Source organism: Narcine bancroftii, chromosome 2 (genome assembly GCF_036971445.1).
Source record: "Narcine bancroftii isolate sNarBan1 chromosome 2, sNarBan1.hap1, whole genome shotgun sequence".
Taxonomy (NCBI): domain Eukaryota; kingdom Metazoa; phylum Chordata; class Chondrichthyes; order Torpediniformes; family Narcinidae; genus Narcine; species Narcine bancroftii.
Window position 1 is genome coordinate 36,827,886 of NC_091470.1, and position 24,740 is coordinate 36,852,625.

A 24,740-nucleotide genomic window follows, 5' to 3' on the forward strand; every position below is an offset into this window, starting at 1 on the left:
AACGTGGGAGGGAATAGGAGCACCTGGAGGAAACCCATGTAGTCACAGGGAAAACATACAAACTCCTTACAAAGCGGCAAATTAGAACTTAGATCGCTGGTGCTTTTACAGCGTTGTGTTGCACTAACCGCTACACTAACTCTGACGGTCATGCTGTTTTCTAACTATTTCCGTTAAAGTAATTTAGATGTAGCTGATACGTTAATTCGTGAGGTACAGCAAGTGGTTACATCTCACACAACATTAACAGCTTTAGACCTTAAAATCAGAATGGTTAACCATTTTATTGAATCCTAATGCTCAAACTAACTTCTCACAAAATAACCATGTTAGAGACTTAAAAATTATATACCTGTATGCAAGGTCCACTGCAACAAAGGCAAAAATATAAAGGGGTCTTGTAAGTGCATTAATTTCATATGTATCTTGTGGTTGGAATGTAGCAGTCTCTACAGCAGTATTTATTATTAATGAATATTCTCCAATGCACACTGTCACCCAACCAAAAACAAAAAGCACAGCAGTTGCTCCTGTGTTGACATACATTATCATTAATCTGTTAGGCAATAAATACCATGTTCCAAGGCCACATAGAGCTCCAGCTAGAATGGAATGAAAAACTGTATTGACCAAATATTTTTTTCCAGGTATGATGAATTTTACTGTTTCAGACCCAGCACAGCTTGAAAAATCAAATTCATCTTCATCTGTCAAAGTATTTTCCGAAGTGAATGTTTCAACAGCCACACTCTTCCATCTTACCCACAGATTCAAGCCTTGTATAATGAAAGCTGCCAGCAGCATCAAGCCTGCAGCAAGGATTGATGCCCAGTAATCTTCTAATGTGCTTAACTGGTAAAGAACAGTTCCTATACCACCAAAAACCCATGGTATCAGGAATAAGATGATTTGGTTAACATAAATATAAGGTGGAGCACAGTATCCAAGTTTGAATCGTGGACCTCCGAGTACCGTCTGTGGAAACCTTTTCCAAAAAAATTCTTGTTTGTAGTCATTCAGTAGAGGGACATCTGGACCCATCCTGATTTTGTCGAATTTTTACATCGTCAGTATTTCCATTGTGTTTCTTTGCCTAGAAATGTCAGAATTTAACAGTACATTATCTAGACAACCAACTTTAGAAGAGCTACTTAAACAATTCTTACAAAAATTATATACTTTAGATATAGCAGTTGCCAATGAGGATTAATGTGATTTTTGCGAAGTTTTATATTCAGCAGTATAACTAACTGTAGGAGCTCACCACATTTGATTACCAACTACTCAATTGACTAAACTTGTACACAGAAGCAAGATATATCACGTCATGGGTAGCAAGACCTGCAAAGCAGGTTTGTTTATTGTAATTCATTTGTAATCAAAAACCAAATCTATTCAGCCACTGGCAGCATAGAGAATTTCAAGAGTGATAACACAATTGACAAAGTTAAATTGAACCTCCCTAACCACACCATTTTAAAGAACTTAAGTCGGTGCTTGTTTTTAAAAAATTTTAAACATTCAGTACCGTACAATCCCTGGTATGTTTTGAACAGTGGGAGGAAACTGGAGCCCCCGTGGGGAAAACAAACTCCTTAAGCGCTGGAGACAAACCCCGGTCCTGAATGCTGGCGTTGTAATGACGTTGCGCTAATCACTAAGCCAACTGTGTTTCATGATTCAAAAGCTTTATCCCAGCTACAAATGTTTTCCCTTTTACAAAATCAGTTTAAAATACAGAATTTAATTAATTTATTTTAAATTCCCCCTTTTCCCAGAATGATAAGTTTTCCTGATATTTACAAAATTATAAAAATGACTTTTACTCTAGCTTTCTAAAAAGCATTTGTAATAGTGAGATGCTCCAAAACCATAATTTTCTTGGTAACCAAAGTTTCCTGACAAAAGACTCAGATCTGAAACATTGGTTACCTTTCACTTCTTAAGGATGCTACACATCCAGAGTCTCTCCAGTACTTTTGTATATTGTATTTGACCCCAGCATCTCCCTATTTTCCTATTTAACTCAATTTTTTTGACATTTCCCCAAACATTCAGGGAAGAGAATAAAAGGGGCATGATTAAAATTATTTGTACTCATCTTAAGTCAAGAGTTGATTCAATCCTTCTGGCAAAATTGGATACATCTGTACTGTCATTTAGAATCATTCAATGTCTCAGAACGTATTAAGGATACTTTCTAATGACCAACCACTCTGGACAGTTAAAAAAATTGGTAGAAATTTATAAATTTGAATTGATAGGAAATGCAGTTATTTCTGTAATGAACCTCATGGATCCAAATGGACTTATGCATGTTATCTAGCCGACAAGGTTGTCATCCTGGGCGACTTCAACGCTCGTGTCGGCAAAGACTCAGAAACCTGGCCAGGAATCCTGGGCAAGCATGGCGTCGGCAAGTGCAACGACAATGGGCGCCTCCTGTTGGAGCTCTGCGCAGAACAGCGGCTTGTCATTACAAACACCCTTTTTCAGCAGAGGGACAGCCTTAAGACCACCTGGATGCATCCCCGATCCAAACACTGGCACCTCCTGGACTATATCCTGGTGCGAGAAAGTGACAAACAAGATGTGCTCCACACCAGGGTCATGCCTAGCGCGGAATGCCACACTGACCACCGGCTGGTTCGCTGCAAGCTCAACCTTCACTTCAAGCCAAAGCCCAGGAACAATAAAGCCCCCAGAAAGAGGTTCAATGTTGGAAAACTGCAGTCAGACGAAGCGAGAGGAAACTTCCAGGCAAACCTCAAAGCAAAGCTCGACGTTGCAACCCGCCTCACGGACCCGTCCCCTGAAACCCTCTGGGATCAGTTGAAGACTACCATACTGCAATCCACTGAAGAGGTACTGGGCTTCTCCTCCAGGAAAAACAAGGACTGGTTTGACGAAAACAGCCAGGAAATCCAGGAGCTGCTGGCAAAGAAGTGAGCTGCCCACCAGGCTCACCTTACAAAGCCGTCCTGTCCAGAGAAGAAACAAGCCTTCCGTCGCGCATGCAGCCATCTTCAGCGCAAACTCCGGGAGATCCAAAATGAGTGGTGGACTAGCCTCGCCAAACGAACACAGCTCAGCGCGGACATTGGCGACTTCAGGGGTTTCTACGAGGCTCTAAAGGCTGTGTACGGCCCCTCAACCCAAGTCCAAAGCCCGCTGCGCAGCTCAGACGGCAAAGTCCTCCTCAGCGACAAGATCTCCATCCTCAACCGATGGTCAGAACACTTCCAATCTCTTTTCAGTACCAACCGCTCAGTCCAAGATTCCGCCCTGCTCCAGCTCCCTCAACAGCCCCTAAGGCTAGAGCTGGATGAGGTTCCCACCCTGGATGAGACATATAAGGCAATCGAACAACTGAAAAGTGGCAAAGCAGCAGGTATGGATGGAATCCCCCCAGAAGTCTGGAAGGCTGGCGGCAAAACTCTGCATGCCAAACTGCATGAGTTTTTCAAGCTTTGTTGGGACCAAGGTAAACTGCCTCAGGATCTTCGTGATGCCACCATCATCACCCTGTACAAAAACAAAGGCGAGAAATCAGACTGCTCAAACTACAGGGGAATCACGTTGCTCTCCATTGCAGGCAAAATCTTCGCTAGGATTCTACTAAATAGAATAATACCTAGTGTCGCTGAGAATATTCTCCCAGAATCACAGTGCGGCTTTCGCGCAAACAGAGGAACCACTGACATGGTCTTTGCCCTCAGACAGCTCCAAGAAAAGTGCAGAGAACAAAACAAAGGACTCTACATCACCTTTGTTGACCTCACCAAAGCCTTCGACACCGTGAGCAGGAAAGGGCTTTGGCAAATACTAGAGCGCATCGGATGCCCCCCAAAGTTCCTCAACATGATTATCCAACTGCACGAAAACCAACAAGGTCGGGTCAGATACAGCAATGAGCTCTCTGAACCCTTCTCCATTAACAATGGCGTGAAGCAAGGCTGTGTTCTCGCACCAACCCTCTTTTCAATCTTCTTCAGCATGATGCTGAACCAAGCCATGAAAGACCCCAACAATGAAGACGCTGTTTACATCCGGTACCGCACGGATGGCAGTCTCTTCAATCTGAGGCGCCTGCAAGCTCACACCAAGACACAAGAGAAACTTGTCCGTGAACTACTCTTTGCAGATGATGCCGCTTTAGTTGCCCATTCAGAGCCAGCTCTTCAGCGCTTGACGTCCTGCTTTGCGGAAACTGCCAAAATGTTTGGCCTGGAAGTCAGCCTGAAGAAAACTGAGGTCCTCCATCAGCCAGCTCCCCACCATGACTACCAGCCCCCCCACATCTCCATCGGGCACACAAAACTCAAAACGGTCAACCAGTTTACCTATCTCGGCTGCACCATTTCATCAGATGCAAGGATCGACAATGAGATAGACAACAGACTCGCCAAGGCAAATAGCGCCTTTGGAAGACTACACAAAAGAGTCTGGAAAAACAACTAACTGAAAAACCTCACAAAGATAAGCGTATACAGAGCCGTTGTCATACCCACACTCCTGTTCGGCTCCGAATCATGGGTCCTCTACCGGCACCACCTACGGCTCCTAGAACGCTTCCACCAGCGTTGTCTCCGCTCCATCCTCAACATCCATTGGAGTGCTCACACCCCTAACGTCGAGGTACTCGAGATGGCAGAGGTCGACAGCATCGAGTCCACGCTGCTGAAGATCCAGCTGCGCTGGATGGGTCACGTCTCCAGAATGGAGGACCATCGCCTTCCCAAGATCGTATTATATGGCGAGCTCTCCACTGGCCACCGTGACAGAGGTGCACCAAAGAAAAGGTACAAGGACTGCCTAAAGAAATCTCTTGGTGCCTGCCACATTGACCACCGCCAGTGGGCTGATAACGCCTCAAACCGTGTATTTTGGCGCCTCACAGTTTGGCGGGCAGCAGCCTCCTTTGAAGAAGACCGCAGAGCCCACCTCACTGACAAAAGGCAAAGGAGGAAAAACCCAACACCCAACCCCAACCAACCAATTTTCCCTTGCAACCGCTGCAATCGTGTCTGCCTGTCCCGCATCGGACTGGTCAGCCACAAACGAGCCTGCAGCTGACGTGGACTTTTTACCCCCTCCATAAATCTTCGTCAGCGAAGCCAAGCCAAAGAAAGAGTTATTCAATAGTGAAATCAGAGCATGTAATAAAAATCATACAAACTGGTTATCACATATTCTAAATATCATCTTGTGTGTGTCTCTTCAATATCTTCCCAAGCAAGGAACATTTTGCAAAACAAGTTCAGACATTAAGCATCACATTCCTTTCTTTCATGGAATTTGATGGTGAATTTTAATCGCTGAAGTGGTTCTTAAGATGTGGGCAATTGTCAGTTTGCCTCAGAGCACATGAATAAAATGTAGATCATTTGGAGAACATACAAATTTTATATAGGGAGCACCTAGGTTCAATCCTGACCTTGGGGCTCTGGTGTTGTGAGGCACACTCCACTAACTGCGTCACAAGGTGAAGATGAATATTTGCAAGTATCAATTTTGGATGCTCCGCAGTACCTCTGAATGGTTAAGAGTAAAAAGTATTTGTGAAGTCCATAATGACCATGTATAGTGGTTGATGCCACTTCCTACGATTCTCTTGGGGTATCTATTCAAGGAAGGTTAAGTATATTTGCATTTAGATGGATCGAATCAAAACTGATTTGAGGAGCAGAAACCTGCGACTGGGAAGAGGTGATTGAGGAAGATCTGGTTATGGCTTCCCTGAGGCTAAATGGCAGACCCATTAATCATTATCAGAGGTCTTCTTTATAATATAGCATCTATGAGATTTCTTAAATGACCAACCACTTAATTTACCTTCGGTCAGATTTCTGGTAGTGCTTGTGGGTCCCACATTCATCTCACCAGCCAGTTCAGAACTGAAATTGAGTGTCAGAAAAGTTTTACAGCACAGAAAACAGCTCTGGCCCAACTTGTCCATGCTAACCAAGCTGCACACATCCCTCTAAACCATTCATAGAATATAGAACAATACAACATAGTACAGGATCTTTAGCCCTCTATGTTGTATCGACCCATATATTCCTTCCTTAAGAAAAGTACTAAACCCTCCATACCCCATAACCCTCTATTTTTCTTTCATCCACGTGGTTAAGAATCTTCTTAGATGTCTCCAATGTTTCAGTCTCCACCACCATCCCTGGCAAGGTATTTCAGGCACCCACAACTCTGTAAAAAAAAACCCAAAAAACTTACCCCCGATGTCTCCCTTAAACTTCCCTCCCTTCTTTACACACATGTTCTCTGGTATTTGATAATTCTGCTATTTGATAATCCTGCCCTGGGAAACATGCTGGCTGATCATCTTATCCATGCCTCTCATAATCTTGTGGACCTCTATCATCTCCTCTCATCCTTATACACTCCAAAGAGAAAAGTCCCAGCTCTGTTAACCTTGCCTCATAAGACTGATTTCCAAATCCAGGCAACATCCTGGTAAGTTTTCTCTGCACCCTCTCCATTGCTTCCACATCCTTTCTATAAGGTGACCAGAACTGAACACAATCCACCAAGTGTGATCTTACCAAAGATTTGTAGAGTTGCAACATGACCTCTCTCCTCCTGAATGCAAGTCCCCCTTTTTAATGAACCCCAGCATCCCATTGGCCTTCTTAACTATCCTATCAAACTGTGTGCCGAACTTGAGAGAGGTATGGATTTGAACCTCAAGGTCCCTCTGTTCATCCACACTCTTAAGTAATAGACCTTTTGACCTGTACTCAGCCTTATGGTTTGTCCTTCCAAAATGCATCACCATCTGCCACTTTTCTCTCCATCTCTACATCCTGTCTATATCCACTTGTAATTTTCAACAACCTTCAGCTACATCCACAACTCTTACAACCTTCATGTCATCTGCAAACTGACTGACCCATCCTTCCACCTCTTCATCCAGGTTTTTTATAAAAGAGCAGGGGTCCCAGAACAGATCCTTGCAGCACTCCACTAGTAACTGGGTTCCAGACAGAATACTTTCCTTCCATTACTACTACTCTTCTTTCTTCCTACAAGAAATTTTTTTATTCTCACAGCCAAGGTTCCACTGATCTCGTTCCTCATAACTTTCAGGATGAGTCTCTCAGAGGAAACCTTGTCAAATGCCTTGCAATAATCCATCTACTGCCCTACCTTCATCAATTTATTCTGCTACCTCCTCAAAAAACTCAATTAGACTCATGAGGCACGACTTTCCCTTCACAAACCCATGCTGACTAACCTTGAGTAGATTGCACTTCTCCAAATGCTCATAGATCCTATCCTTAAGAATCCTCTCCATTAGTTTGCACACCACTGATGCAAGACTCACTGATCTATAATTCCCAGGATTATCCCTATTACCTTTTTTAAACAAGGGGACTACATTTGCCATTCTCCAATCCTCCAGCACCTCCCCTGTGGCCAAAGAGGACTCAAAAATCATAGGTACTGCCACAGCTATCTCTTCTCTAACTTCCCACAGCAGCTGGGGGTATATCATGTCCAGCCCCGGGGATTTATCAATCTTGATGTTTTTAAAGAAGTTCCAACAACTTCCTTAATCTCCACACTGTCCAGCACACAGGCCTGTTCAATTTCAAACTTCACTATGATCAAGGTCTTTTTCTCGTGAATAATGATGTAAAGTATTCATTTACGACCTCCCCAATCTCCTCTGCCTCCAGGCACATTGTGTCCCTCATCTATTAGTAGCCCCATCTTCAATCTTGTCATCCTTCTGTTCTTCTCATTCTCATAGAATGCCTTGGGGTTCTCCTTAACTCTACATGCCAAGGCCTTCTCATGCCCCTTGCAAGCTTTCCCAAGTCCTTTCTTAAGCTCCTTCCTGGCTACCATATACTTCTCATGAGCCCGTCCTGTTTTCCCTGTGCTTCCTTCTTCCTCTTGACTAGTTGCCTGACCTATTTCATCAGCCACAGTTCCCTTTTCCTAACCATCTTTTCCTTATCCCAGTGGGTCAAACCTATCTTGAATCCTGCACGTGGACCCTAATTTTACTTCTGTGCTTTCACTTTTAAACATCCATTTCCAATTTATTCTTACGAGTTTCAGCCTTATCCTTTCATAATTAGCCCTTCCCCAGTTAAGCACATTCTCAGTTTGACTGTTTTTATCCTTTTCTGTAACTATGTTGAATCTAAGGAAGTTGAAGTCACTCTCACCAAAATGCTCTCCCACTGAGAAGTCCACCACCTGACCAGGTTCATTCCCCAGAACCAGATCCAGTGTGGCCTCTCCTCTCGTCAGCCAGTCTACATACTTGTAATCCTTGCAAATTCAGCCCCATCTATCCCTCTTGCGGTCAGGAGGTACCTGTCAATATTAGGGAAGTTGAAATCACCCACAAGTACAACTCTGCATTTCCCACACCATTCCAAAAATCTGCCTACTTATCTGCTCCTCAGTGTATGAGGGCTATTTGGGGGTCTATAGACTACTCCCAGCACAATGATAACTCCCTTCCCATTTCTTATTTCCACCACACTAACTCAGTGGACTTTCCAGTGTCCTCCCTTTCTATAGCTGTGATACCTTCCCCTGTCCAGTAATACTATTTCCCCCCCCCCCCCCTCACTTTTCTACCTCCCATCCTTTTCTTTTTAAAACACCTAAACCTTGGTACCTCCATGAGCCAATCCTGCCAATTCTCCAGCCAAGTTTCAGTAACGGTCACAACATTGTAGTTCCACTTACTGATCCATGCTCTAAGTTCATCCCCTTTATTCCTAATACTCCTAGCATTGAAATAGATGCATTTCAAACTCCCTAACTGGCTACCTTTATGTTTTGTCCCATGCCTGTCCTTCCTCACCAACTCAGACCACATAGCATCATGCTTTTGTCCTTCTACTCTAATCTCTACACTCACATTCTGATCCACCCCCCCCACACCAAACTAGTTTAAACCCTCCCCAACAGCTCTAGCAAACCTGCCCACTATGAAATTGGTCCCCCTCCAGTTCAGGTGCAGCCCGTCTTTTTTGTACAGGTCAGACCTTCCCCAAAAGAGATCCCAATGATCCACAAATTTGAATCCCGCCCACCCCCCCCCCCCCCCCACCCCCATCCCACTGCACCAATTCTTCAGCCATGCATTCATTTGCCACAACTTCCTGATCTTACCCTCTGGCGCAACGCACAGGCAGCAATCTCGAGATTACTACCCTTGACTTCTTTCCTAACTCCCTATATTCTCCCTTCAGGACCATCCGTACTCTTATACATATCGTTGGACCACACGAGGACCACAACATCCAAATGCTCGCCCGCGCCCTCCAGAATGCTATAAACTTGATCAGAGATGTGCCTGACCCTGGCACCTGGGAGGCAACATACCATCCAGGAGCCTCAATCTTTTTCACAGAACTTCCCATCTGCTCTCCTAACCAATGAATCCTCAATTACCATAGTTCTCCTCTTCTTCCCCCTTCCCTATGAGCCAGAGCCAGCCTCTCAGCCAGATACGTAACCACCACCTCAACTTGTCCCTGGTAGATTCCCCCCGCCCCCCCCCCCCCCCCCACAGTATCCATACACCTGTCTTAATATCTTTTGAATGTTACAATTGTCCTCACTTCAACCACTTCCCTGGAAGCTTACAGGCACCAACCTCTTTGGGAAGAAGGCACCCTTCAGGTCCCCTTTAAATCAATGCCCTCTAGTTTTAGATAAAAAAAACACAACTATTTACTATGACTTTACAAATCACATTGAGCTCCCGCCATGCCATGCACCCTCCCCCCCCCCACCCCTTTAGCTTCATATGTACCAGGGAGTGGTCTCATCTTATCCAGCCCCATCTCCTAATTCAAGTCAAGCAGTCTCAGTAACATTCCCATGAATATTTTCTACAGTTTTTCAAGCTTAATATCTTTCCTATAGCTGAGACAAAAACTGAACCCAATATTCCAAGCGCAGCCTCAACAGTATCTTGTACAGTTGTAACATGACATTCCTGCTCCTGTGCTCATTTTCCAAACCAATGAAAGCAAGTATGCCAAATATCTTTTTTACCACTCTGTCTACCTGGATCACCACTTTGAAAGAATTATATACTTCTATCCACAGGTCCTTCATTGTACAACACTCACCATTTTCCAACCATTCAACATCTGACCTCTCAAAGTTCAAAACTTCACACATGACAGTTAAATTCCATGTACCATTCCTTGGCCACTTTCCCAGTTTATCTTGCTGTGATCTTAGATAATCTTCTTTACTATTTTGGAGTCATCCGCTGCATTGTAATCCAAGTTGTTAATATAGATGGCAAAAAATAATGCACCTATCACCAATATCTGTGCCACTGGTCACAGAGCTTCCATTTGAGTAACAACCCTCCATACCACCATGTTTTCTACAAGTAACACAATTCCTGGATCCCATGCAATCTGACCTCTTGGATAAGCCTACCATGCAGGACTTTGCCAATAGTCCATGAAGACAACTTTTACTGCCCTGCCCTCATCAATGCTCTTAGTTACTTCTTGAAAACACTCAGTCAAATTTGTGAGATAATTTCCATCCACAAAACAATGCTGACAATCCCCAATCGGTTCTTACCTTTCTAAATGCAAAAGATCCTGTTTACTTGAATCCTCTCCAATAACTTAGCCACCCACTATGTACCCTGTAGATTCCTGGATTGCATTTACAATTTTTAAAATAAAAGCACATCTAACCTTCAAGGATCGATGACGAACAAGATCCAATTCTTCCTCAATACTGAGATATTAATATTTCCCAAATCTCATAACCCACAATGAACGTTTTAACCATTTTATTAACTTTTTTTTAAAATTCACAACAAATTATTAACAAAATGAAAACCATTCAAAGTTTCTTCACATCCAGTTTCATATACATATAGTTCCATCATTGCACATTGTTACAATCATTTCTATTTAGCATCATTGCCAACACTGTGGCACCTTGTCGTCACTCCCGGCTCTATTGTTTGAGGGGATTCCCCTCATTTTTAGCCCCTTCATGCCAGGTAACAGAATGACTCTAGACTGTGATCCTTCCCCACAGTGCCCTGGCACTGACTGCGCCAAGCCTCAGTGTATCTCTCAGCACATACCCCTGCAGCCTGGAATGTGCCAGTCAGCAGTATTATCGCATCGATATCTCTGTGTGCTCGTTTATTGTCATCGGATTGTACAGGTACAACCCTATGAAACAGCATTCTCAGGTCAAAACATGCAGATATACAACCAGCCATCAACACATATACAAACAATACATAATCAGGACAAGGATTCATCCATACATATGAATAGATAAATTTCATGAATAGGAAAGTCTTGGATCATTAGTGTGAACATTACTTTTGATCATTCAGCAGTCTCATTGCTCGTGAGAAGCTGTTCCTCAGCCTGGTAATGCTACCTCTAATACTGCTGTATTTTTTTCCCCAAGGGGAGCAGCTGAAATTTACGTGCACTGTGGAAGGGGTTCTCAATAATTTTGTGTGCCCTCTTCATACAGGGATACTGGTAGATCACATTGATGGGGAGGGGGAAGGAGAAGGAAGACTTCATTGATCATCTCTGCCACTATTATGGTCCTGTGGATTGACCTCCAATCCATTTCTCTGCAGCAACCAGCACACCTTGCCCACTTCAGTCTTCTCAGGAAGTGCAGTCGCTGTTGCATCTTCCTGACAACTGAGGAAATGTTGAGTGTCTACGATGGATCACTAGTTAAGGACCAGCAGGTTTCAGGCAGACCATCAGGTTGATGGTCTTTCAGCAGTTCTGTGAGTCTCCGGGACAAAAGTTATAAAGAATTTCATGAATGTTACATTCTAAATGTCATTATTAGTGACAATAATGGAACCTTTACCTTTTAGCTTTACCTCTTTGCAGAAAGTATATTTGCTAAGAGTGCGTGGCAAAAGATGCAAGGGTCCTTGTCACAGTTCATTCCCAGCAGCAGCGTGACGTGGACGACCATCTCCACTCCACAACATTCATCTCAGGGACAAAGTGCATTGTGAGTGATGTTCCAATTGTACAGGAAGGATTTGACCAGGATGGACCCTCTCACCAGGCCAAGCCCTTCTGTACATTTGAGAGCCATGGTAATAAAGCATTCCACCAGATGACCTGGACAGTCCATCAAATCCTCTTCTCTCAGGAGAGAAGACCACTGCCTAATGGCCTTATGGTCAAAGGTGTTTGTGTGAAAAAACTTTTCCATGAAGGATAGCTGGTATGGCAAAGTCCAGCTGACTGGAATATTTGCATGACAATGTGGCCAGGTAACATCACCTGAGACAGAAAGAACTTCAGCACATTGAGACACTTAGTGCCCTCATACTTTAGTTCCATGCAAAGCCTGATGCAGCTGCACACGAAGGTGGCCATCAAGGGGAAAGCTACATTGGACATGCCCTTGTCCCCATTGTTTGGGGACTTATACAAGGCAACCCTTCAGACCCTCTCCATCTTGGATCCCCATATAAACTGGAAGACCGCCAGGGTAGAGGATGGGCCACTCTCGCACCACGTACAGCAGAACTTTTCACCCGAGGACCACGTTCTTCCCAGTTATTGAGAGGAAGCGCTGTGTTCAAAGACAAAATCTCTGGTGGACCTTGCAATCTGCTCTGATAAATTTTTTTTGCTGCATTCCTTGGCCTCTCCAAACCAGATCCCCAACACCTTTAGGTAGTCAGATCTGACTGTGAAGGGGATGGTGGATTGGTTAGACCAGTTATTGAAGAGCATGGCCTCACTTTTCTTCCAGTTTACCCTGGCACCCAATGCAGACTCAAAATGGCCACAGATCCTGTTCAGTCTGCTGGCCAATCATGTGTCTGAACAGAAGATAGCAATGCCATCCATTGACAGGAAAACTTTTCCCAGGTGCCTCCACTGCCTGGCAACCTCAGTCCTCTTAAGCCCTCATTCTTCCTGACAGATTCAGCAAAGGGTTCCATGCAGCACACAAATAAAACTGGGGAAAGAGTGCAACCCTGCCCGACTCCGGACTTAATGGGAAAGCTACCGGTTTTCCATCCACTGATTCAGAATGCGTTATTGATGTTCACGTGGTGCAGTTTAATCTAATTTTGGATTCTCTTGTCAAAGTCCATTTTGGAGAGAATGTCCATCACATACTTGTGCGATATCAGGTGGAAACGCTTCTGGCTAAGTTGATCAGGAAGGTGTCCACCCCCCATGCTTAAGCTATGGAATCTCTGAGCAGTGAGAGGCTGTTAGATATTCCTACCCAGGTTTGGTCTGGGTGGATCACCTATCCCAGGACAGACTTGACCTGATGGCAATGGCTTTGGACAAGATTTTGCTGTCAACATTTATCAATGATATGTTTCTCCAATTCCTGATATCCTCCTTCTCCTGTTCTCATGGAGTCTGATATGCTGCTGTTGTATAGCAGATTAGCACTCACCCAGCTGGAAAACCGTCACTTCTGGATATCATATGCAATCCAAAAGAATGGATGGAGTGCATCAACTTCCCATGGGTAATTGGCTGGTTCTGTTTAATGTCATCCAAGACCTCCGTGATAGAGGACAGGAAATTCTGGGAGGCCATTCTGTCTGTAGCTGTTCGGCATAAAAGAACCTGCTGGTCCTCTGCATGCTCGTCCATGAGAATATGACTGAGTTGTCCTCTTCCTTAAAGCTGTGGATCACACTGTGAGCCTTTTGGAAGAAGTGTGAACATGTCCAATCCTGTTCAACTGTGCGGATTGTGTATTGAAAGATAAACTTGGAGGACTTTGAGGCAAATTGCGTGGTTTGCCAGCTCTTCATCTCTTGGGAATTCCTCTCTCACATCCACTCTTCTCAGCTGCTGCAGGTCAGTCTGGAGTTGACTCAGTTCCCTCTGCCTGTCTTGCTCAGCAAAACCTCTGAGGATAAAGAACCTCTTGATGTTCTTCTTTGTCACTTCCCACCTGTTCATTGGGGAGTCAAAAAAAACATTTTCACAGTTCTCTACCAAGCTTGCTCCTTCTTCAGTTCCCCTACATCTCTGGGATCAGCAACTGCATTCATATTCTGGTCGTCCTATTGGTGACGTGAGGTGCGAAGGAGACCATCATCGGAGAAGAACATCAGCGTGACGTCTGTGACTCTGACCACAATTCCCTTGAATAGAGAGAGTGGAGCCACATTTTCCTTCTGGAAATCCTAGAGTACACATCGAAGTGACTGTTAGACATCCTTTGCCTCAAATTTGCAGCAGTCCATTAACCCCTTCCTGACAAAGCTCACAGGAAAATGGAGAGGCTTTGCAAATGTCCTTCACTATCACCCTGACAGTGTTCCGACTCTTCGCCCTCCCGAGGAGTTTGCTGCCATGAGAATGGTGGAGGTGGACATTGATTGTTGGAAAGTAATGCTGGAAAGTACGTTGATTGTTCCTTCAATTAGCATAGGCTTGCCATTGCAACAGCAGGCCAGCTCACACCAGACAAATTGTATTTCTCTTCTTTGCTCTTCCTTCTTGATGAAACGTGAAAAGTTGTACATGTTGTGATTGTAGTAAAAACACACCAAAATAATGGAGGAACTCAGTTGGTCTTACAGCATCCATTGGAGATGAATATATATTGCTGACGGTTTGAGCCTGAGCCCTTCAAGGAAGGGGAAAGAATAAACAAATAAAAAAACAAAACAGGAAACGTCAGAATAGAATCAGCACTGGCTGAGGGAGGAGTCCAGACCAAGAAAAGATAGTAATTGGATATGATGAGAGGTGAGAATTGATTTTGAATGGTGAAAGGAGACAGGGAAAAGAGAGAGACAGAGCTGGGGAAAAGTGAGGGGGAAGAAGTGGGGGGGGGGGGGGGGTGTGTGTAAATGAAAGCCAGAGAAGCCGATTTTAATGCCATCTGATTGGCAGGTACAGACGGAAGACGAGATGTCCTTCCTCCCGATTTGCCAGTGGTCTCAGTCTGGCAGTGTACGAGACCATGGACAGATATGTCAGAAAGGGAATGAGATGGAGAATTAAAATAGCTGGCCACTGGGAGATCCATGCTCTTGTGGTGGACAGAACAGAGGTGTTCAACAAAGCAATCTCCAAAACTGTGCCTTATCTCTAATGTAGAGGAGACCACAATAGGAGCTCTGGATGACCCCTGCATATTCACAATTGAAATGTTGCTTCACTTGGAATAACTGGGGAGGGAGGTGTGGACCCAAGTGGAGTATCTCCTGCATTTCCTGCATTCACAGGGGTAGGTACCAAGGTGACGATTGGTGGGGAGGGAGGAATGGACAACTTCTTTCTTGGAGCTCATGTGTCTCCGTAGCCGTTTTCACACCGTAGGCAAGCAGTGACCCTACATGGACCCAATGAAATTCCCAGAAATGCAGGACCTCCCAGGCCTTTCATACCGCAGCCCCAATTCCCAGGAATTTGACCTCCCTGGAAATTTGAGGGGGAGGTCCTTCCCCCAACTGATGACACGTTATGCACTCACAGGAGTAAGAGCAAGTCTCTCCCCCCCCCTCCAAAATCGTCTGTCAGTCGATCACCCACCCATCCCACTCCCCTGTGCTTTGGGGTCATTTCACTACATCGTGACAGCAGAACAACACAGGATGAATGGCCAACTTCACTTCCCATAATCCCTCACCCAGCTGGAATACAGAGCATTTCCATCTACGTGAGGGATGATGGTTAACAAGGACGGCCATTCATGCTGCACTGTGCTGCCGTCGCGACGTGCCCAAGCAGCCCGCTGTTGGCAGGAGGTATGAATCTTTTCATTTAAATCATCTTCGTGACGCAGCCCGCAAGCGTTGATGTCACAAGGCTACCTCTGCTTGGCCATTTATTTGCCTTTTCACATTGCAGGGAGAGGGTGGTCTAGGAAAATTACCAGGATCTGCGTCCCTAGGACCCGTTTTAAATTCCCGGGCAGACCTTTTCACACTGCCGGTTCACGGGAAAATATCCCGGGAAACTTCATGTTACATTGCGGCGTGCAATCTGCTCCCAATGGATGATTACCCTTGAATTTGGCCAAAAGGCCGAGCCACGATCAAACCTACAATGAACATTAATCGCAACACTTGTTAACAATTGCTGTGCCATTCCAAGGAGAAGTGTTTAAACTAATTTTAAAGAAGAATAATCGCCTTCAAACTTACGGGTAATCTATCAAAACGGCGTGGACTCCTTATAAATTCTAATCATGTGGATTCAGTCACAATATTGACGCTCCTATCGCCCTGGCGCCTGTAAAAATTGGCAAATTTCAAACAAATAAGTTACACCGAGGTTGCAGGCAGTTGCTAACATCATAGTTCTAATCACGTGACCGCCTAACATGCATTTCACAGCCCATAGCAACCGCAGGCAGGCAGCGTCGGTAGAGTTCCACGCCGTCCAGGAGCCCGGAGCCCGGCCCGGCCCCCGGCCCGGCCCCCGCCCGGCCCCCGGCCACACGCATCCTCTCCCCCGGCAGGATCCGCAGACTGTCATCCCCCAACAAATGGGTCCGTGACCGCCCCTGTGGCTTTTACTTGATCCAGCCCGTGCCCTTGAACCCACCGACGTTCTTCACTTCCAGTGCTGGACGCCAAATGGCATTTCGGAGCCAGTCGCCATTCCGACCCGCTGACGGCCATGGCGCGCCTCCTCTGCGAACCGCGGCATCGACGCATGCGCCTGACCTCTCACCCGAGGAGTCGTGACGTCCGCGGGGGAGCCCCGTGAAGAAGGCGATGCCATTCTGTGACCGGACCACCGTGTCGACTGAAACACTGAGGTGCTGGAGGAACTCAGCTGGTCTTTTCAGCATCTGTAAGAGACAAAGATCTATTGCCAATGTTCCTAGCCTGGGCCCTTCTTCAAGAAAGTTTATATTAGAAAGTCTCAGAATTCAAAGAATGGAGGAAGAATCCAGACCAACAAAAGGTGCTAATTGGATATGATAAGGGACTAGGTAGAATTTTGATCATGTCTGTGCAAAAGGAAACAAGGAATGGAGAGACAACAAAAGCCAGAGAAGTCGCTATTAATGCCATCCATCTAGTCAGAAGATGAGGTGTTATTCCAACAATTTGCGTGTCGTCTCAATCTGGCAGTAGATGAGATCATGGGCAGACATGTCGGCAAGGGAATGGGATGGAGAGTTGAAACGGGTGGCCACTGAGAGATCCACACTATTGTGGCGGACAGAGCTGAGGTGCTCAACATAGTGATCTCCCAATCTGTGTCCAGTCTCTCCAATATGGAGGAGACCACAGTGGGAGCACTGGATGCAGAAGATGACCTCTGCAGAATTACAAGTGAAATGTTGCATCACTTGGAAGGACTGTTTGGGACCCAGAATGGTGCTTAGGGAGGAGGTGTGGGCGCAAGTGGGACATCTCCTATGGTGGTGCGTGCGCAAGTGGAATGTTCTCAGATGCTGATCACCAAAATTAATGTGAGCAGTTAAAACATTACCTTTTCATCTGTAGCATTTCAATTAATCCCTCTTTTAAAATATCTTTAGGAATGAGTCAATTAAGTTGTTTATGCCCATTACACATTTTGACAGTGTTGAATGAACTTTCAAATTCAAATTAAAAGCTTCTTAGCCAACGTATGCAATAAATATTTTGATTTAGTGGATACTGCTGTACACAATTGGACTACTGGAACCATTTGTTATTCATTTCATTAATGCAATGATTTTATCTGATGGCTTTTGAACCTTATTACTGCAATCTTTCTGTTCATTGTACAAAAATTGCAATGGAGAAGCACAAATGCTGGAATCTTGAGCTAAGAATGAGAAGCTGGAGGGACTCAGCAAGTCAGATTGAATCCATGATGGGTAGAAATGGTTAGACAAAATTTCAGATCGGAATCCTCAAAAGAATCCCAACCTGAAACATGGACTGACTATTTCTCTTCATGGATGAATCTTTACATCTTTTTTATTGTTTGCACAAAAATTACAATGTCGAAGGGTATCAGGGAAAGAAAGTGAGGACAGTTACTATTTCAAGAGAGAAGGTATTTAGAAAGCTGGATGGTCTAAGGATGGATAAGTCTCCCAGACCAGATGGATTCCACCCTTCTGAAAGAAGTAGCAGTAGAAATTGCAGAGGCATTGGTAATGATCTTTCAGAAATCAATAGATTTGGGTATGGTCCTGGAGGTCTGAAATTTCGCAAATGTCACCCCACTATTCAAAAAAGGAGGGAGGAAGCAGGAAGGAAATTATAGACCAGTTAGCTTGACAACAGTGGTTGGTAAAAATTTTGGAATCGATTGTCAAGGATGAAGTTATGGAGCACTTGGAGGCACATGACAAGATAGGGTAAATGTTGGGGGGGAAATGTTGCTTGACAAAACTATTGGAATTCTTTGAAGTAACAAGCAGGCTGTATAAAGGAGATGCAGTGGATGTTGTGTATTTGGAATTTCAGAAGGCCTTTGACAAGGTGCCACACAAGAAAATAAGAGCACATGCTTGGGAATAGCATTGACAAATTAACAGGAAGCAGAGAGCCAGAATACAGGCATCATATTCTGGTTGGCTGCCAGTTGTTAGTGGTGTTCCAGAGTGTTTGGTATTGGGCCACTTCTTTTTATGCTGTTTATTAATGAATCATTTAATGGTATGAATGGCATTGTGGCCATGTTTGGAGGTGATAAGAAGGTAGGTGAAGGAGCAGGTAGGGTCAAGGAAACAAGGAGGCTGCAGAAGGAGTTAGACAGATTAGGACAATGGGCGGAGAAGTGGAAAATGAGATACAATGTTGGAAAGTGTATGGCATTGTACTTTGGTAGAAAATATAAATAGGCAGATTATTTTCTAAATGGGGTGTAAATTTAAAATACTCGGATGTAAAGGGACCTGGAAATCCTCAAGCAGGATAGCCTGAAGGTAAACTTGCAAGCCAAGTCGGTGGTGAAGAAAAAAAATGCAAAACTGGCATTAATTTCAAGAGGAATAGAATGTAAGAGCAGGGATGTGATGTTGAGGATTTATTAGGCACTGTGAGACATCACTTGGAATATTGTGAGCAGTTTTAGGCTCCTCATTGAAGAAAAGATATGCTGACATCGGAGAGGGTTGAGATAAGGTTCACAAGGATGATTCTGAGAATTAAAGTGTTTGACAGCTCTTGACCTGTACTTGTTGGGATTTAGGAGAATGATGGGGGATCTCATTGAAACATTTTGAATATTGGAAGGCATCGACAGAGTAGAGATAGAAAGGTTTCTTCCTGTGGTGGGAGAGTCTAGGACAAGAGAGCACAACTTCAAGATTGAAGGACGCCCACTTAGAACAGAGATGTCGTGGAATTCCTTTAGACAGGGGATGGTATATCTGTGGAATTTGTTTCTACGGGTCATTGGGAGTAGTTAAAGCAGAGATTAACAGATTTCCTGATTATCCAGGGCATCAAAGGTTATGGGGAGAAGGCCAGGCAGTGGGGTTGAGTGTGAAAATGGATCATCTTATAATTAAATGGCAGGGCAGACTCATTGGGCTAAATAGCTTATTTCTGTTCCTACTGTACATCTTATGGTCTGATAAATGAGCATTACCTCTCCAATATGTACTTATATAGTCATCAAGGTGTACAGCATGAATATGAGCCCTCTGTCCCTTCGTCCAGGCTGACCTTTCAATACATCTACACAAATTCAATTTGTTAAACTCCTTCCTCTCACCTCAAGTCTACTCTTTTTTTTCCAAGTCCTAACATGAGATAAAGATTCTGACTATCTACCCTACCCATGCATCATATATTTTATATACCTCTCTCAGGTTACCCTCAACTTCTATTATTCCATCAAAAACAAATCTGACCTATCTAAGCAGTTCAGAGTTCAAAAAGTTCAAAGTTCAGATTTATTGTCAAGGTCATACATTGCATCACATACAACCCCAGGATTCTTTTTACTACGTGCCAGGCAATATTTCTACGTACTGATTGTGCAAAAAACTGTACTCAAGGAAAGATATGCATTCAAAAGAATGAAATATAAATAAGAAGGAAGTGCAAACAAACTGCGATACAGAAAATAAATATGCAATATTAAATAACGTGCAAAGTTCTTAAATTAGTCTCTAATTATGTTTGTTGATAGTGGAGGGATAGCAACTGTTCCTGAACCTGGTGGTACAAGTCCTGTGGCACCCTTAGCTCATTCCTGATGTCAGCAGTGAGAACAGAGCATGTCCTGGGTGGTGTAGATTCTTGATAATTGCGGCTGCCCTCTGATGGCAGTGTTCCATGTAGATTTTCTCAAAAATGGTTGCCAGTGTTTTGCCTGTGATGTACTGAACCCTGTCCATACTTTTGCAGGGCTTTCTGCTCAGACATATTGGTGCCCCATACATGAACCTATCTTGGAGGCGGTACAGAGGAAGTGATACAATATCAATAACTCAAAAACCAATAACTCACAATAGAATGGAGGCATGTCCATACTGGTTGACTAGTATGTCCATACTGTCAGCCAATGGGTGTGTCCAGGCAGTTAAATATAGAAACAGTGGTTTACTACAAGCAGGTTGATTCAGAGCTGAGGAGGTTAGCTCTGAGGGGAGATTTAATCATTTGGGACTATACTTGCTGTAATTCAGAACAACGAGAGGGGATCTTAGAGAAACATATAAAATTATGAAAGGGATGGATAAGGTAGAGGCAGGAAAGTTATTTTCACTGGTAGATGAAAATAGAACTCGGGCACATAGCCTCAAGATTTGAAGGAGTAGGTGTTGGATGGAAATGAGCAACTGCTTTTCTCAGTGAATGGTGAATCTGCCAATTTCTCTTCCCAGGAAGCATCGGAGGCTAACTCATTGAATATATTTAAAACACAGATGGATAGTTTTTGCAAAGTTGGAGAATTAAGGGGTGAGCAAGTGTAAATTCTTGATAATACTATCACAGAGAACCTTTCCTGGACCCAACGTACTAACATCATTGTGAAGAAAGCACGTCAGTGCCTCTACTTCCTCAGGAGTTTTCTGAGGTTTGGTATGACATAGAAACCTTAGCAAAGTTCGATAGTTATGTAGTAGAAAGTGTGCTGACTGGCTGCATCAATACCTCTGAGTAGAAAGCTCTGTAAAAGGTAGTGGACACAGCCCAGTACGTCACAGGCAAAACTCTCCCACCACTGAGAAAATCTACATATTGATGCACTAGCATCAAAAGACTGGAGTTACAGAACAATAGGCTTTTATTTATGATAAACTTGAAGGTCATCCTGTGCTGTGACCCAGGCTTTCTGGGAAGGGGTTATGGTGTTGGAGCCTTTATACAGGGTCAAGCGAGAGGAGCCATTGGTACAGTCACAGAACAGGGCGGAGCCAGATAAATGAGTGTACAGCAGTTCACCACACATGGAACACTGCCATCAGAGATCAGCAATCATGAAGGATCCACACCACGAGGACATGCTCTTTACTTGCTACTGCAATCAGGAAAGTATAGGTGTCACAAGACTCGTTCCACCATTTGATGTAAATGTTTTTAATGTGATTAGATGTATTCATTCTTCCAGATGAAATATGTCTTAGCTTTGGTTTTTGCGAAGGAGTCCTAATCAGAGTGACCCACAGTCACCAGGAGAGGGTGTTGCCAGGGGAACCTTCCATTTGTACTGACAATAACCACACCAGCAGTGCGAGTATAAGATAGCTTTAATAAACTAATATGTACACTAAGAGGTCTTGTCACTGCAACATGAACCTGTAAGGCTAGACTGTAGCTCTGGACTGCTTTATAGACAAGGTCACCGGGATGACCCCTGGTGACCTAGTGGTGTAATTACATATCACCACATTCACCCCCCCTTAAAAAAATTAATTCCTCCCACCTCCCACCCCCCACCGTCCTCCTTCCTTTGTTTGTAAGTTCATGTCCAAAATTTTTTGTGGTTTCCGTTGCTTTCTGGACCTCCTCAGTCATGGTATAGGGGTGGGGAGTGCGGTCTGCCTTTCGGCCTTTCTTGGTGGAGGTGTGGGAGTGGGAAGTACTAGATGGCCATATGGCCGATGGGCTGGGGATCCTCTTGTATGGGATTAGGTCCTACCATCAAGTCTAGGGTGGTGATATTTTGTGGGGCAGGTGTACTCAGGGTCCTGATTTCCGGGGTGGGTGGTATAGTTCTCTGGGGTGACTCGATGGATGACTGCTCTAGTGACTGCTGCTGCGCTCCGTGTTGATCCGTAGACATCTGTGTTTCCTCCGCGTTGTTTGCACATCCGGCTGGCGCAAGATCCCTGGTGGCCACCGAGTCTTCTCTTCCATCTGGGAATGTGACGAAGGCGTACTGAGGGTTCGCGTGCCTCAACTCCACTTGATCTACCAGCCGGTCCACTTTGTGGGGTCTGCAGTGCTTGCAGAGGAGAACAGGTCCCGGTGTCATCGTCCATTTAGGCAGCACTGTGCCCGTCATGGCTTTCCTTGTGAAAGAAAAGATACGGTCATGTGGGGTCATGTTAGTGGCAGTACACAACAAAGAACATATAGAGTGTAGGGCTTCTGGCAACACTTCTTGCCATCTAGTTACAGGCAGGTCTTTTGCTTTTAAGGTCAAGAGGGCCTTCTTCCAGATAGTGGCATTTTCTCTTTCGACTTGTCCATTCCCTCTGGGATTGTAACTTGTAGTGTGACTGGTCGCAATCCCTCTCTCGTGCAGGTACTGCTGTATTTCTGCGCTCATGAATGCAGCTCCCCTATCTGTGTGTATGTAGTTCGGGTACCCAAATATGCTGAAGATGGTTTGGAGGCATTTTATAACAGTGGCTGCTGATACATCAGAACACGGGATTGCGAAGGGGAAACGGGAATATTCATCTATTATGTTTAGGAATAGACATATCTATTATTGGCCTTTAAAATCGAGGTTGAGACGCTCAAAAGGTTTGGTAGCTTTGTCTGGCCGGTAAAATTGCGGTTTGCATGCCACATAGATGGGGCAGCTCTTGTTCACTAACCTCAATTCCTCTACCAAAAATGGGAAGTTTTGAGTTTTAATGAAGTGAAACAGTCTAGTGACCCTCGGGTGGCCCAGCTCATTGTGCAAGCTCTGCAACTGGGACGTGTGGTTAAGGATGGCATAATTGCCTCTGGACAGTGCGTCCGGCAGCTCGTTGAGTCTCCCGGGGTGGTATAGAATATCGTAGTTAAATATAGACAATTTTATCCGCCAGCGCAGGATTTTGTCATTCTTAATTCTCCCCCTGTCCTGGTTATCGAACATAAAAGCCACAGAACGTTGGTCCGTGACGAGGGTGAAGTGTTTGCACGCCAGATAATGTCGCCAGTTTCTTACTGGTTCCACAATGGCTAGGGCCTCCTTCTCTAGTGCTGAGTGTCTTACCTCTGACCCCTGTAGGGTTCGTGAGAAAAAGGCCACCGGTCGTCCGTCTTGGTTTAGTGTGGCTGCCAGAGCCACATCAGATGCATCCGTTTCTACTCGAAACGGGATCGACTCATCTATGGACCACATGGTAGCTTTAGTGATATGGTCCCTAATGTCCCTGAATGCTCTGGTGGCTGCTGGGCACAGTGGGAAAACGGAGGCTTTTATAACTGGGCAGGCCCTGTCGGTGAGGTTGGGGACACATTGGGCGTAGTAAGCGAACAGTCCCAAACACCTTTTTAGTGCTTTCAGCATGTGTGGCACTGGGAGGTCTAGGAGAGGGCACACACGGGCTGGGTCTAGGCTGATATCCCCATTCTGCACTATGTAGCCCAGGATTGGCAACTTCCTGGCGCTAAAGACGCATTTGTCCCTGTTGTATGTTTGGTTCCTTTCCTCGGCTGCCTGGAAGAAGCGTTTTAAATTTGTGTCATGATTCTCCTGAGTGTGGCCACAGATTGTCACGTTGTCTAAGTAGGGGAACCCTGCTTTCATTTGGAACTCATCTACTATTCGGTCCATTTCTCTCTGAAACAGGGACACTCCATTGGTGACACCGAAGGGGAGTCGGAGAAATTGATATAGCCTGCCGTCTGTCTCAAATGCTGTGTAAATATTATCACTGTTTCTAATGGGGAGTTGGTGGTATGCTGCCTTCAGGTCTATGGTGGAGAACACCTTATACTGCGCAATGTTGTTGACCATGTCTGCTATGCGTGGCAGGGGGTAGGCATCTAGTTGTGTAAATTTATTGATTGTCTGGCTGTAATCCTCTACCATGCAATTTGTCTCCTGACTACTACAACCATCTGGGCTCTCCAGGGGCTGGTGCTCTGCTCTATGACGCCCTCCTGTAGTAGCCTGCGGACCTCTGTCCTAATGAAGGCTCTGTCCCTCGGGCTCTACCTCCTGCTGTTTGTGGCTGTTGGTATGCATTCTGGGGTTAGGTCTGCATACAGCGGAGGGGTTTCTATGTTTAGGGTAGACAGGCTGCAGTGTTGTTTCTTTGTAAGGCGTAGTGGGGGGTGAGGCCCATTGTGCACTATTGTAATGCTTCCTAACTGGCACTGAAGATCTAACCCCAATAGTACCGGGGCACAGAGGTGAGGGAGATTTGAACCCTTCGTATTTTGTGCCCTGGATTTCTAGATTTTACCTTGGCCGCAAGGCTGCTAACAGGATCTGGTGTTCACTCGGGCATGTGGGGAGGGCAAGGTGGTTGACTAACCCCTGGTCAATAAAACTTTCAGTGCTTCCACTACCTATTAAGCAATTTACCCTCACATCATTAATTTTGATGCACACAGTGGCATCAGATAAATTGTGTGG

General features: G+C 44.8%; 1 protein-coding gene and 1 long non-coding RNA gene across 7 annotated transcripts in view; one reads left to right on the plus strand and one right to left on the minus strand.

Annotated features, from left to right (window-relative positions):
* The window catches only part of pcnx4 (pecanex 4), a 36,577-nt gene extending 19,889 nt beyond the window's left edge, over positions 1-16,688 (minus strand). Inside the window, exons 1-5 of one of the 4 annotated variants that reach the window (XM_069916307.1) lie at positions 16,575-16,688; positions 16,172-16,259; positions 15,901-16,068; positions 5,836-5,897; positions 353-1,093 (exon numbers count right to left, since the gene is read on the minus strand). In XM_069916307.1, the coding sequence (XP_069772408.1) occupies positions 353-1,041 (689 nt within the window). In that variant the 5' untranslated portion in view covers positions 1,042-1,093; positions 5,836-5,897; positions 15,901-16,068; positions 16,172-16,259; positions 16,575-16,688. The remainder of the gene's footprint in view (positions 1-352; positions 1,094-5,835; positions 5,898-15,900; positions 16,069-16,171; positions 16,260-16,574) is intronic. The other 3 variants (XM_069916306.1, XM_069916308.1, XM_069916305.1) reach the window with 3 other exon arrangements.
* The window catches only part of LOC138753383 (uncharacterized), a 43,550-nt gene continuing 34,664 nt past the window's right edge, over positions 15,855-24,740 (plus strand). Inside the window, exon 1 of one of the 3 annotated variants that reach the window (XR_011351147.1) lies at positions 15,855-16,826. This is a non-coding gene — a long non-coding RNA (uncharacterized lncRNA). Of the gene's footprint in view, positions 17,455-24,740 lie in introns of all 3 variants that reach the window. The other 2 variants (XR_011351146.1, XR_011351145.1) reach the window with 2 other exon arrangements.